Source organism: Podarcis melisellensis, assembly GCF_964234715.1.
Source record: "Podarcis melisellensis genome assembly, chromosome: 6".
NCBI lineage: Eukaryota > Metazoa > Chordata > Lepidosauria > Squamata > Lacertidae > Podarcis > Podarcis melisellensis.
The window spans coordinates 42,733,597-42,745,579 of record NC_138538.1 but is presented as its reverse complement, the minus strand read 5'-3'; the positions used below and the strand labels follow the sequence as shown (position 1 = coordinate 42,745,579).

The window sequence follows — 11,983 nt, the reverse complement described above, 5'->3', positions numbered from 1 at the left end:
ACATTTTTATATTAAAGATTTCTTGGTTTGCAAAAGTATGTGCAATGTCTCTTTTTTCAAGTTACATTTTCTACAGATCAGTTTCATTTGTTGAGACATTAGTGTTACCTTAGGAAGAAAAGGGGGGAAGAAGTGGGGGGCATGGTGAGTGAGGTAGGGGTCGGGTGGCAATGCTTCCACGTATTCTACTTAATGTATTTGTGGGTTTTTGTGTCAGCGTCGCTTGTGCGAGTTCTCTTTACTATTCGCTTGTGTTCCAACCCCAACCTCTCTCACCACCAAAGGAGACTAACACAATTTATTTGCCCGTCAGCTTTCGCCATAAACAGTGAGGCTTACTATGCCTCAATAGCCACAATAATCTCTGCTGTAGATTTCAACAGGAGCCCGGAAATCGTCTATCCAGGCAACGACGCGTCTCTCTGCATTCATAGCTCTGTAGTCGGAAGGGTTCTCCACGAGCGCGCATGCGCTTTGCAACTGCCCCTCCTCACACGTGTGCCGGCTCTTCAGCTGCGGGGGGCACCATGCCGAAAGTGAAGCGCTCGAGGGGCTCCGGCGGGGCGGCGAAGGCGGCGTCCGTTCCGCTGGCCGAGCAGATCCTCCAGGGCGACTCCGTGAAGCCCGTGACGAGGGTGAAGCGCCGGGGCAAAGCGGGGAAGCATGGCGGCGGCGAGGGCGAAGACGAGTACGTGGACGAGAGGCTCTCCCGGAGGATCCTGGAACAGGCTCGGATCCAGCAAGAGGAGCTGGAGGCCGAGCACGGCGCCGCGGGCGGAGGCGAGCCCGAGAAGGCGAAGACCACCGTCCTGGGTGAGCGTCCCGTGGGCTCGCCGGGGTCTCCTCTTCGCCAGCGAGGAGGCTCGGCCGCAGCTCAGGGTGGGGGGTGGGGTGTCACTTGCTTTGCTTGACTCCAACCCCCTGCACCGTCAGGTGGGGCTGGGAAGGACCCCTCTCTGAGCGCCAGCCCCGCTTGGTTCCCTCCAGGTGTCGCTGGGCTGCAACATCTGCTCTTGCTAATGCTATCCCTGAAGGAGCGTCTCCACCCCCATCGTTCAACCGGGACACTGATGTCCAGCTCCCAGGGTCCTCTGCTGGTTCCCTCACTGCGAGAAGCGAGGTTGCAGGGAACCAGGCAAAGGGTTTTCTCCGTAGTGGCCCCGTGGAACTTCCTCGCAGCAGATGTCAAGGAAATAAACAACTACAGTCATACCTCAGGTTACAGACACTTCAGATGGCGTTTTTTTCGGGTTACGGACTGCCGAAACCCGGAAGTGCCAGAACGGGTTACTTCTGGGTTTCGGCAGTCACACATGCACAGAAGCGCTAAATCGCGCTTTGCACATGCGCAAAAGCACCAAATCGCAACCCACACGTGCGCACATGCGCTGCTGCGGGTTGCAAACGTGAATCCCACACGGATCACATTTGTAACCCGAGCGTCCACTGTATCTGACTTTTAGAAGACATCTGAAGGCAGCCCTATTTAGGGAAGTTTTTAATATCTGGTGTTTAATTGTATTTTTAATATTTTGTTGGAAGCCGCCCAGAGTGGCTGGGGAAAGCTAGCCAGATGGGCAGGATACAAATAATAAATTATTATTATTATTATTTATTAATTTATCGTAAGTGGGGCTGGTGGGAGTTGTAGCTTATAAAGCTCTGGGAGGCCTGTGGACAAACCCAATAGGCAGTGCTTAATGGTCAGAGAATGCTAACCCACTTGGTTGGGGGAGGAACAGAAAAAAGTGACGAGAGAATGGGAAACATAGAATTTTTGGAGTAGTGTTGGAAGGGGCCCTGAGGGTCATCTAGTTCAACCCCCTGCATTGCAGGAATTTCAACTAAAGCATACCTGACAGATGGCCATCCAGCCTCTGCTTTAAAAAGAGAGTCTACCATTTTCCAAGGGAGTCCATTCCGCTATCGGAGGTCTTACCAACGGAAAGATCTTCCTGATGTTTAGTTGGAATCTCCTTTCTTGAATCCATGTAACTTGAATCCATTGGTTTGAGGTTTACCCTCCAGAGCAGGAGAAAACAAACTTGCTCCATTTTCTGTGTGACAGCCCTTTAGATATTTGAAGAAGGAGCATTTCACACTTCAGTGCTTTGTTGCAGGTTCTATGTGTTATAGTTATAACTCTTTTTTGTTAAGTTTCCGAGACCTGAAAGAAATAGCTGCATAGGAAGCTGCATTATGCTAAGTCAGACCATTGTTCCATCTTGCTCAGTGTTTTCGACAGCAACTGGCAGTGGCTGTCTGGGGTTTCTGACAGGGGACATTCCCAGCCTTATCTAGTGATGCCAAATATCAAACCAGGGCAGACACTCTACCACTGAGCCAGGATTTATTTATTCTGATTAAATATCCAAACCTGTATTTGTTCTACTCTTTCCAGGACCTGCCTCAAAGGACAGAGATTCAGATACAGATGATGATGAGTGGCCAACACTGGAGCAAGCTGCAGCCATGGGGAAGGGAGAGTATTGTGATGAGGTAACCGTGAATCCAGAGGATGAAAAAGCCATTGAGATGTTCATGAACAAGAATCCACCACTGAGGTAAACACTGGAGTGCTCAAATCCTGGCAGTTGCTTAGACTTTATTTTTTATGTTGCAGTATTTATAGATTGCTTAGTGGTAAAAAGTTAGACATGAAAAGCAAGTTGACAAACAAAAATATAAATCAAATCAGCAGTTTTATACACACACACACACACACACACACACACACACACACACACATTATACATGTCAACTTTACACATAGCTGTCAGCTTACAGATTTGAAAATAAGGGATCAGCAGCCTCGAAAATAAGGGATCAGCAGCCAAAATAAGGGATTTTCAGAGCACATGTATGTTCAACTTCTGAGCCCCTCCAAGCCAAAGGCAGAAAGCCCAGCCAGCAGCCAAACAAAGCCTCAAGCGGTGGTTCTCACAGCGCAGCAACCCGGCAAAAGGGATGCAGCAAGGAAAACCACCACCACCTCTCCGCTGGGAAGCGCTGAGCAAAGGCGAGTCCCCAGGCAACGTGGCTGATTTGATCGGCACAAGGCATGCAAGCTCCATCCCCCAGTCATTCTTAGACTCCTTATTGGGTGAGCAACGCAGCCAAGCAACACAGTTGGAGCCTCCCTCCACCCTGGCCGGCAGGGAGGGAGGGAGAGGAGCTGCTTCCTTTGAAACCCGGGAAATTTAAGGGACATCATCAATAAGGGACAGCAGCGGGACACGGTGCTGGGATAAGGGACTTTCCCGCCAAATAAGGGACGGTTGACAGCTATGATTTTACATGACTGGATAGGCTTCCCTAAACATAAATGTTTTTAGCAGGTGCTAAAACACTATACGAGGGACACGGGTGGCACTGTGGGTTAAACCACAGAGTCTAGGTCTTGCCGATTAGAAGGTCGGCGGTTCGAAGCCCCGCGATGGGGTGAGCTCCCGTTGCTCGGTCCCTGCTCCTGCCAACCTAGCAGTTTGAAAGCACATCAAAGTGCAAGTAGATAAATAGGTACCGCTCCGGCGGGAAGGTAAATGGCATCTCCGTGTGCTGCCCTGGTTCACCAGAAGTGGTTTAGTTATGCTGGCCACATGACCCAGAAGGTGTATGTCGGCTCTCTCGGCCAATAAACCAAGATGAGCGCCGCAACCAAGTTGGTCACGACTGGACCTAATGGTCAGGGGTCCCTTTACCTTTACCTACAACACTATACAGAGAAAGTACTTGCTTAATGTCAATGGGTAGGGAGTTCCATAGTGTAAGGAACCAAACTTTCAGTACAGAAGTACCTACGAGCACAGAATGAACATTGTGTGGGACTTGTAAAAGTGCCTGGGTGAGCATATGCGAACTAAAGCTGTTAATGTTTTTGTCTCTGTGAGTGAATTGAGCTTGAATTAGGCTATGTTGTTGGACAGCCATCTCATAGGGAAGATGTATGTATACTCTTTCCCTTATGCCCTTGTCCATTCTCATTTATGTAGTTTTTTAAGAATGTGTAATGTTCTACTTCTTCTATGACAGTTATCCAATGTAAAATTAATTGTGAGCTATTTCCTTTCTGGAAGGGGATTAAGGCTTGTTGAACTGTGTACAGGACTGTAAAACTATTTGAAATTGTTAGGCTTCTAGGTGACTAAGTTATTTCTGCTGTATGGTTTTACCTCCACCCCCACCCTGAGTTTCATCACTTCAGTGAGCCCTGGGTGCAAGTGCCTATTTTGTATTGGTTATACTTGAGAGGGTTCAGAGTGAAGAAAGAGAATATGAGAGAGTTTCACAGTGGCTGTTTTCCTTCCTTATGATCATTTGTGGTGTTTTATGTGCCTGTGGTACATGCAGATAGTCCATGAGTGGATAAACCTTGACTCTCCAGAAGTTGCTGTACTGCAGTTTCCATCAGCCCCAAAAAGCATGGCCAATGGCAAGGGATGATGGGAGTTGTAGTTCAGCAATATCTGGAGGGGCAAAGGTTGCCCACCTCTGATAGAGTCCCACATAAGTTGGTAGTCTCTGTACACACAGCAGATCTTGGTGCTGTTTTCTGAAGCCACTGACATCCCAGCAACAACTGCAGTCTTATGTAGGGGAATTAAAACTTGTTGTCAAGCTGTGTACAGGAAAAATATTTGATTTTTTTAGGCCCCCAGGTCACTAGGGACCTTGTGTTTTTCTATATCGGACTATCTGCACATTTTTGCTAATGTATGCAGAGAAGGGAACAATTGAGTAGAAGCCATTAACTATTACAGTGATACTTTTATGTGTGAACTGACCCTTAACAGAATATCTCATCTAAGAATTCTGGCACTGCTTTGCTTATGGAACTGGCATGATTTCATCAGATTCTCAGCAAATAAGTAAAGCAAGCTAGCACCCAAGTATACTTTTCAATTCTGTTCTTGTTTTTGTTTTAACCAGCAGATGGTGCTTTAGTTATTATTTTAGGCATGCCGTCTTTGATACTGCAGGGGTAGCAGGAAGCCCAATTTTCAGCCCATTCTGTTTGGCATTCCCAGTAATGACCAAGTTTCCGTTCTCCAAGATTGGAATGCAGAGCAGGAACCTCTGGCCCTCATATGACTTACCCACGTTAGAATTTCTTCATGCAAAATAGATTTGGACTGACACCTCTCTTTTGGCATCACGTTATTTTTGTGAACTGAAATTTTAATTTAACCTTTAAAACTTTTGAGAGCTGCCTATTCTTGTTGTCAATATCTTCATTGAGCTAGAACCCCAAGATCTTGTTCCTCAGCAGATGCCTGTTGCCACCTTCAGTCTTATTTGTATTGCACAGCAGCCATTTTCACTGAACAGTACCAGTATGGCAGACAGTTCACTTAGCAAAGGTGGGTAGCCATGTGAGCAAGGGATATCACATGTGGAAACTTCATCTCCCCTGTTAAATACTAGGCTGGGAATCAATCTTATTGTTGCCTCTGCTGCTTTGATTTGCCAATGAGCTTTCTAAGTTCCCTGATCCATATTGTTTCCTCTGGATACCCATTAGGCGCACCTTGGCAGACATTATCATGGAGAAGATCACTGAGAAGCAGACAGAGGTGGAAACTGTGATGTCTGAAATATCTGGTCGGCCCATGCCACAGCTTAATCCCCGTGTCCTGGAAGTCTACAAGGGTGTCAAAGAAGTAAGAATAATGCTACTTCTGTGCAAATAGGTGTGTGTGCTTCTGCACACATCAGGTTGGACTTAGTCCAGCTGCTGCAGCGTTTAGAAATCTTAGTTTTGGGCAACTCTTTGCTTGCTCTGATTCACACACCCATAGCATGAGTGGTGTGGGTGGGGAACAGCTAATGGCTGTGTTTCCATACTGGCACTATAGGTTAAGATGATGCATTATACATATGAATATTAACTAGAATTTGTTTCCATGCTGATAGACTGGTACATATTTTGCTAGTATGTGGAAAATTAAGAATATCCTATCTGAATGCTTCTTAAAATACATTCACTGAAGATCTCTTAAACAATGGGTATAAACCCTGGAATAAAGTAGCCTTGTCTGCTTGTCCGTGTTAAATTCATCTCTCTTTCCCCCCACCCCCCATTTCTTTTTCAGGTGCTGTCAAAATATAGGAGTGGGAAACTGCCTAAGGCATTCAAGATCATCCCAGCCTTGTCCAACTGGGAGCAGATCCTGTATATCACAGAGCCTGAAACGTGGACAGCAGCTGCCATGTACCAGGCAACAAGGTAGGACTCCATCTGTGACACTGCAGGGAATAATGTGTTGTCTTGAAGGTTTCATCTTGCCCCATCCCATGAGCTGCCACAATTCCTTTGATTCTTGCTTTTTGCTCTGATCATCCTTCAGTAGGTCGAATAGCCAAAATACAGCACTATGCAGCAGATGAGTCCTTATGTTCAATGACATACAGAAATGAAAGTCCTTGTTTCAATAATACTGATACTTATTTCTGCAATATCAATGGATTGTGTGGATGTGTGGAGTGATTACAGAGCAGTTCGTGTTTATATTTCCAATAGCTCCTTTTCTTTCATTTGGGGATCGTAGCACTACACTGCACTTTTTAATGCATGCACATACACATCACCCTGCGCTTAAGTTTGCTGCTTTTCAGAAGTGGAACCCCCCCATCATATTCCTGGGCATGAGATCAGATTCTGCCCCCTGCCCCACTCCCCAGTGTGTAGGCAGTCAGGTTGCTTTGATCTCACCACCAGCACTCCTCCTCCCATCTACTCAACTACTCCTGCCCAGTATTGCAGTTCATGAGGCTCCTCTTGTAAAAAGAAACCTGTTATTTGACAAAGCGTATCCAAGCAGGAACAAAGAGAATATGCAATGTCTGATTAAAAAATGACCTTTCTATCTATGGCAGCGTTTCAAAGACCCTTGTTTAAACGAACTGTTAAGAAATTAGCAAAAAGGTACGAATTGTTGTAAGAAAGTATTAGAAAGTACAGAAAGAGTAAGGTAATAATGATAAGTACATTCATCACCAGAAAGGTTATGTGCATCGGGAAATGATAGGAAGTCTATTCTATGTTAGCAAAAAGATAGGAAAAAAGAGATTGCATAAATTTAATTTAAATTTGATTTTTGTAAACATATATAAGATTATTAGTACACGATTGTTTTCATCTTGGTATATTGTGTATGCTACCTATGAATTTCAATAAAGTATTTAAAATGGTAGGGGGGAGAGACCTTTCTAGCACCATGTCTTTCAGCCAGGAGGACCTGAAACAGAGCATTAGGACCCAGAGCTCTTGAGATACAGCACAGTGGGCCCTGGGAGGAAGCCACAAGTGTAAATGCATCTGATGCTTGTTCCGTGTTCTCTTGGAGAGAGAACTTTGGTTCCTCTTCCTCTTTGGTGATACACAGTGCAGTGTGCAGCTCTGGCGAAAGACACAGGCCATTCCTAAAACGAATCTCCTCTTACACATAAACCATTAGGAATTGGTGTTGGTGGTGCATGACTAGTTGCCTGACTCTGATATATCTTGCATGGACATCTCTTTTCTTTTTTATGAGAACAAAATAATTTAAGGATCTGGCTTTTTGTGTGTGCTGCTGTCCTTGTTTCGGATTGTATTTTTATTTTATACTGTTGTAATTTGCCACTTCGTTTGGTAAAGAGGAACCAAAACTCTGAAGGGTTAGGTTGAAAAGGCAGCATAGAAATGTGTAGATAAATAAAAATGATTCCGCAGCCTCAAAAGCTTGAAGTATAAAGTCAAGATGGGGCGGGGGGCGGGGGCAATGTGGAATGCTGCAGTTATACATGTATTGCATAGTGCAAGCACAAGGAGGGAAGTTGACCAGTTCTCCAACTATCCTAACTCAGGTTGCTTCTCTTTTTCTCCATTTCCACCCTCTCTCCCCAAATGCCTTTGTTTTTTCCCCTAGGATCTTTTCCTCTAACCTCAAAGAGAGGATGGCCCAGAGGTTCTACAATCTGGTGCTTCTCCCGCGAGTCAGAGATGACATTGCTGAATATAAGCGCCTCAACTTCCATCTTTACATGGCATTGAAGAAGGCCTTGTTCAAACCTGGAGCCTGGTTCAAAGGTGAGTGGAAAGTTGACCTTGGAGGACAAATACATGGAAATGAGGTTTATCCAGGGGTTCATATATTGCACTATAATAACACCAGAGCCTCCTGGATCAGGCCGACGACCCATCTGGTCCAGCATCCTGTTCTCACAGTGGCTACCCAGAGGCCTGAGAGAAACCCCCAAGCAGAATCTGAACACAAGAGCTCTCTCCCCTCCTGCGGTTTCCAGCAACTGGCATTTGGAAGCTTTGCTGCCTCTGGAACACAATTCACGGTAGTTGAAAATTATCAAAATATGCACTTGATAAATAGGCATTTATCACATGTTTTGTGATGGTTTGTTTTGTGAGGGTTTGTTTTTCAACAACAAAACCCCAAATACAGAATGGAATTATGAGTGAAATCATTACCAACCTGACACAAAGTGGAAAGAAAGAAAATTGCTCATTCCTGCTGCTCAGTCCTGTCCCCCCCCCCAAAAAAAAGTTGGCAGTTTTCTCTCTGGCAGGCTCCAGTCCCAGAAGTAAGACAGGCTAGGAGGAAAGCCTCAAGGGGAAGCTGCTTCTGAGTTTGATGAATTATTCTTAAACTTGATTTTATTGATAAATAATACTGAATTGTGCAGAGGTGTTGTTAGTGTGGTATGTGTTTGTTGCATATTCTTAGATGTGAAAGGTTCTAGATGCGAAAGAACTGAATGGTCCCCCCCCCCCCTTAAAAAATAGTTTTAGCCTTTGATGAAATACTTTCTGTGTCTGTATAAGAGATAACTATATGATGCTCCTTTCTCCCCCTCCCCCCGTCATCTCCCCAGGGATCCTCCTCCCCATATGTGAGTCAGGAACATGCACACTGCGAGAAGCCATCATTGTGGGCAGCATCCTCACCAAGTGTTCCATCCCTGTCCTTCACTCCGGGTAAGAAGAGTTAGGCTAATTCCGAGGTGGAAGGGAAATTGCACTAATGATAACAATAATAAATAATTTTATTATTTATACCCCGCCCATCTGGCTGTGTTTCTCCAGCCACTCTGGAATGGTAGGACTGGATAGACTTTCCTGCCTTTTCTCCCATGCATCTCTCTCTCTCCCCCCCCCCCCACGGGGGGGGGGGTCAGAAACACCTTTGCTGTCTTGGGGAAAGTCTTCCTAAGCCTGCATGGGCTTCCCCATTACAGATTGTATTCTGAAGCCACGCTTGTAGCTGGGCAGTGTGACTATCAAAGGAACTTGCCAGAGAGTACTTAACTAAACTGTGGCAATTTCCTTGTGTCACTTTTTCTCTTCCCTTGGCTTTCACGAATGGAGGTCATCCATTGATGTGGACCTGCAACAAAGCCTCATTTGCTCCTCCTCCTTTTCTTCCCCTCCTCCACCCCCACAGGGCTGCTATGCTAAAGATTGCTGAGATGGAGTACAGTGGCGCCAATAGCATCTTTCTCCGCCTGCTCATTGACAAGAAGTACGCCTTGCCTTTCCGCGTGGTGGATGCCCTGGTCTTTCACTTCCTCGCCTTCCGGACGGACCGACGCACCCTGCCTGTCCTCTGGCACCAGTGCCTTCTGACCTTTGCCCAGCGATACAAAGAGGACCTGTCCTCAGAGCAGAAAGAAGCCCTCTTAGAGCTGCTCAAGTTTCACAGCCACCCCCAGATCTCTCCAGAGATCCGCAGGGAGCTAGTGAACTCCAAGTGCCGGGATGTGGAGGGGATGCAGCCAGTGGCAATGGAGTGAACGGAGGATGGGAAGGGGGACTCCACAGATTGTGATCACAGCAGAACTTCTGAGTCAAAGGCAGCTGCTGGTTTGAACTTGAAGCTACAGCACGCTGTCGAACAAATAGGGTTTGTACCCTCACTGCTTTGATCCACAGTAGCCTTATTTATGCAGGGTTGAAAGTATTTGTAAGCCCTCTGCCCCCTTTTGACTCGACATGCATTCATGGTGATTAGAAACCAGCATCCCTCTCATGAGAAATGGGTCCCCCTTTTTGCGACAGAGCTGCTGTTAAAGGGCTGCAGTGACTACTTGCCCCGTTTGAGGTCCTGGTGGATGCAAGTTGCTGATCAACAGCAGGGAGATATACCGTTGAGCTGCAGATTAGTAGGGAGGAAAGAGCATCTACCAACTGCAGGGGGTTGTAATTGCTCTGTAGGATCTGGCCTCCAATGGAAATATTGGTAGTCAAGAATCTTACCCTTTTACAGCAGGGGGGACCAGTCTTGGTGGCCCGTGAGCTGTATCCAGCCTTTCTGGCCCGTTTGGCTCACAGGTGGCGTCTGGCATGTTGGTGCTGGTCTCGCAGGGGCTGTTGGGTTGACCGTTGCACTTCTGTGATGAATGTGGCCTGCTTTGCTTTTGAGGGTGACACAGCCCAAGCACCACACATTGTGCCTGAGAGCCATAAACTCCCAAACTGGCCGTCCACTTGCCTTTCCTAGTTGTCAGTTGGGGAAAACTGCATTGGGGTGGGAAGCCTCTGGCCCTCCAGATGTTGTTGGAATCCCCACATCCCATTTGCTCCAGCCAGCGTTGCAAATTGCCGTGTATGGTGAGAGTTGTAGTCCAGCTACATCTAGAGAGCCATAGGCTCCCCAACCTTGAGCTAGGCCTAAGCTGTTTCTCTGAACAAGTCTTTGGGAAACCATCTTACACCCAGCTCAGCACAACTTGCCTGAGGCTTGTATGCTGCCTCTGAGCTGGGCGGTCTCCAGCACTGGAATAGAGAGATGCTCCAGGCATGTGATGATATGAAGTCACCTCGGGCATTAGGGTTGGGTTGCTCAACCCCCACATAGCTAGAAGACTTTGGACCCCTGGAACAAGTTAGCCATTGCCAATTGAGATGCACCGAGTCCCTGCTACCCCATCCTCGGTTAATTTGATGCTCTTCCTATTGTTTTCCCATATAAGCAGCCCCCATCATGTATGTCATCCGGTTACTGCAGCTGAGCACCCCATATTCTTGTCTCTTTCCCTGTCCCCTCTAGGTAGATGTTCATAGCTAAATCTGTCAGCTGGGTATTTATACATTTGAAGGTTAGATTTTTGGCTTTCTGGGTTTCTAAGGCTAGGCTATTCATAGTACAGGTCTAAAAATAAAGGCATGCTAGAGCTTGGTTAATGCCCATACTGCTGGTATATAAACCCAAATGAGGTGCATAAGTTTGAAATTACACGTAATGCCAAGAATAAATATCTGAGTAACCAGCAACCTTTTTTCAGAAAAGTTGTTAATTAAATTCGTATATTGTCCTTCATCCGAACAGCACAGGGCAGTTCACAACAGAAAAGTACACAATGAGAACACAAAATACATAAGAAAACAAAAGCAGGCCAATAATCCTCCTCTCACAAACACATTTAAAAGGTCATGGAATGCTAATCAGACAAAGGCCTGTTTATAGAGGAAGGTTTTGATCTGGCACCTAAAAATATGTAATGAAGACACCCGATGAACCTCCATGGGGACAGCATTCCACAAATGGGGAGCCACCACAGACAAGGCCTGTTTTTGTACTGCCACCTTCTGGATCTTTCATGGAGGGGAAACATGAAGGGCCCCAGATGATGATCACAAGAGTCCCAGGTTGGTTCATGTGGGGAGAGGCAGCCCTTGAGGTATTGCAATCCTGAGCTGTTTTAAGGCGCTGTATGTCAAAACCAGCACTTGAATTGGGCCCAGAAATTAATTGGCATCCAGTGGTCTGGCCAGGATTGGTGTAATATGCTCAATACACATATTGCTGTGGCAGAACATATGTGTAAAGAGCCCTGGATGTTCCAGTATAGAATACATATAGAGCATACATGGCTCTCCAACCACATCTCCAGGTGCAAGGAGTTTTGCATGTTGCATTTTTGCCTGTCACGCAACTGTTCAAGGTGAAGGATCTCCACTGGAGGCTTGTGGCTCCAAGCTCTTGCC

The 11,983-nt window shown here is 46.3% G+C and overlaps 1 protein-coding gene across 1 annotated transcript; it reads left to right on the top strand.

Annotated features, from left to right (window-relative positions):
- The first annotated feature begins 452 nt into the window (after positions 1-452).
- BYSL (bystin like) lies at positions 453-11,269 on the top strand. Its single transcript, XM_081914594.1, has 7 exons — positions 453-813; positions 2,402-2,564; positions 5,522-5,660; positions 6,093-6,226; positions 7,911-8,071; positions 8,872-8,974; positions 9,441-11,269. The coding sequence occupies exons 1-7, from the start codon at positions 468-470 to the stop codon at positions 9,787-9,789; spliced, it is 1,395 nt and encodes a 464-aa protein (XP_081770720.1). The 5' UTR covers positions 453-467; the 3' UTR covers positions 9,790-11,269.
- The last annotated feature ends 714 nt before the right edge of the window (positions 11,270-11,983 follow it).

Coding starts and splice junctions, on each gene's coding strand:
- BYSL (XM_081914594.1), top strand. CDS start 468: ATGCGCTTTGCAACTGCCCCTCCTCACACGTGTGCCGGCTCTTCAGCT. Junction 2,565..5,521: donor AACAAGAATCCACCACTGAG/GTAAACACTGGA, acceptor GATACCCATTAG/GCGCACCTTGGCAGACATTA. Junction 8,975..9,440: donor ATCCCTGTCCTTCACTCCGG/GTAAGAAGAGTT, acceptor CCACCCCCACAG/GGCTGCTATGCTAAAGATTG.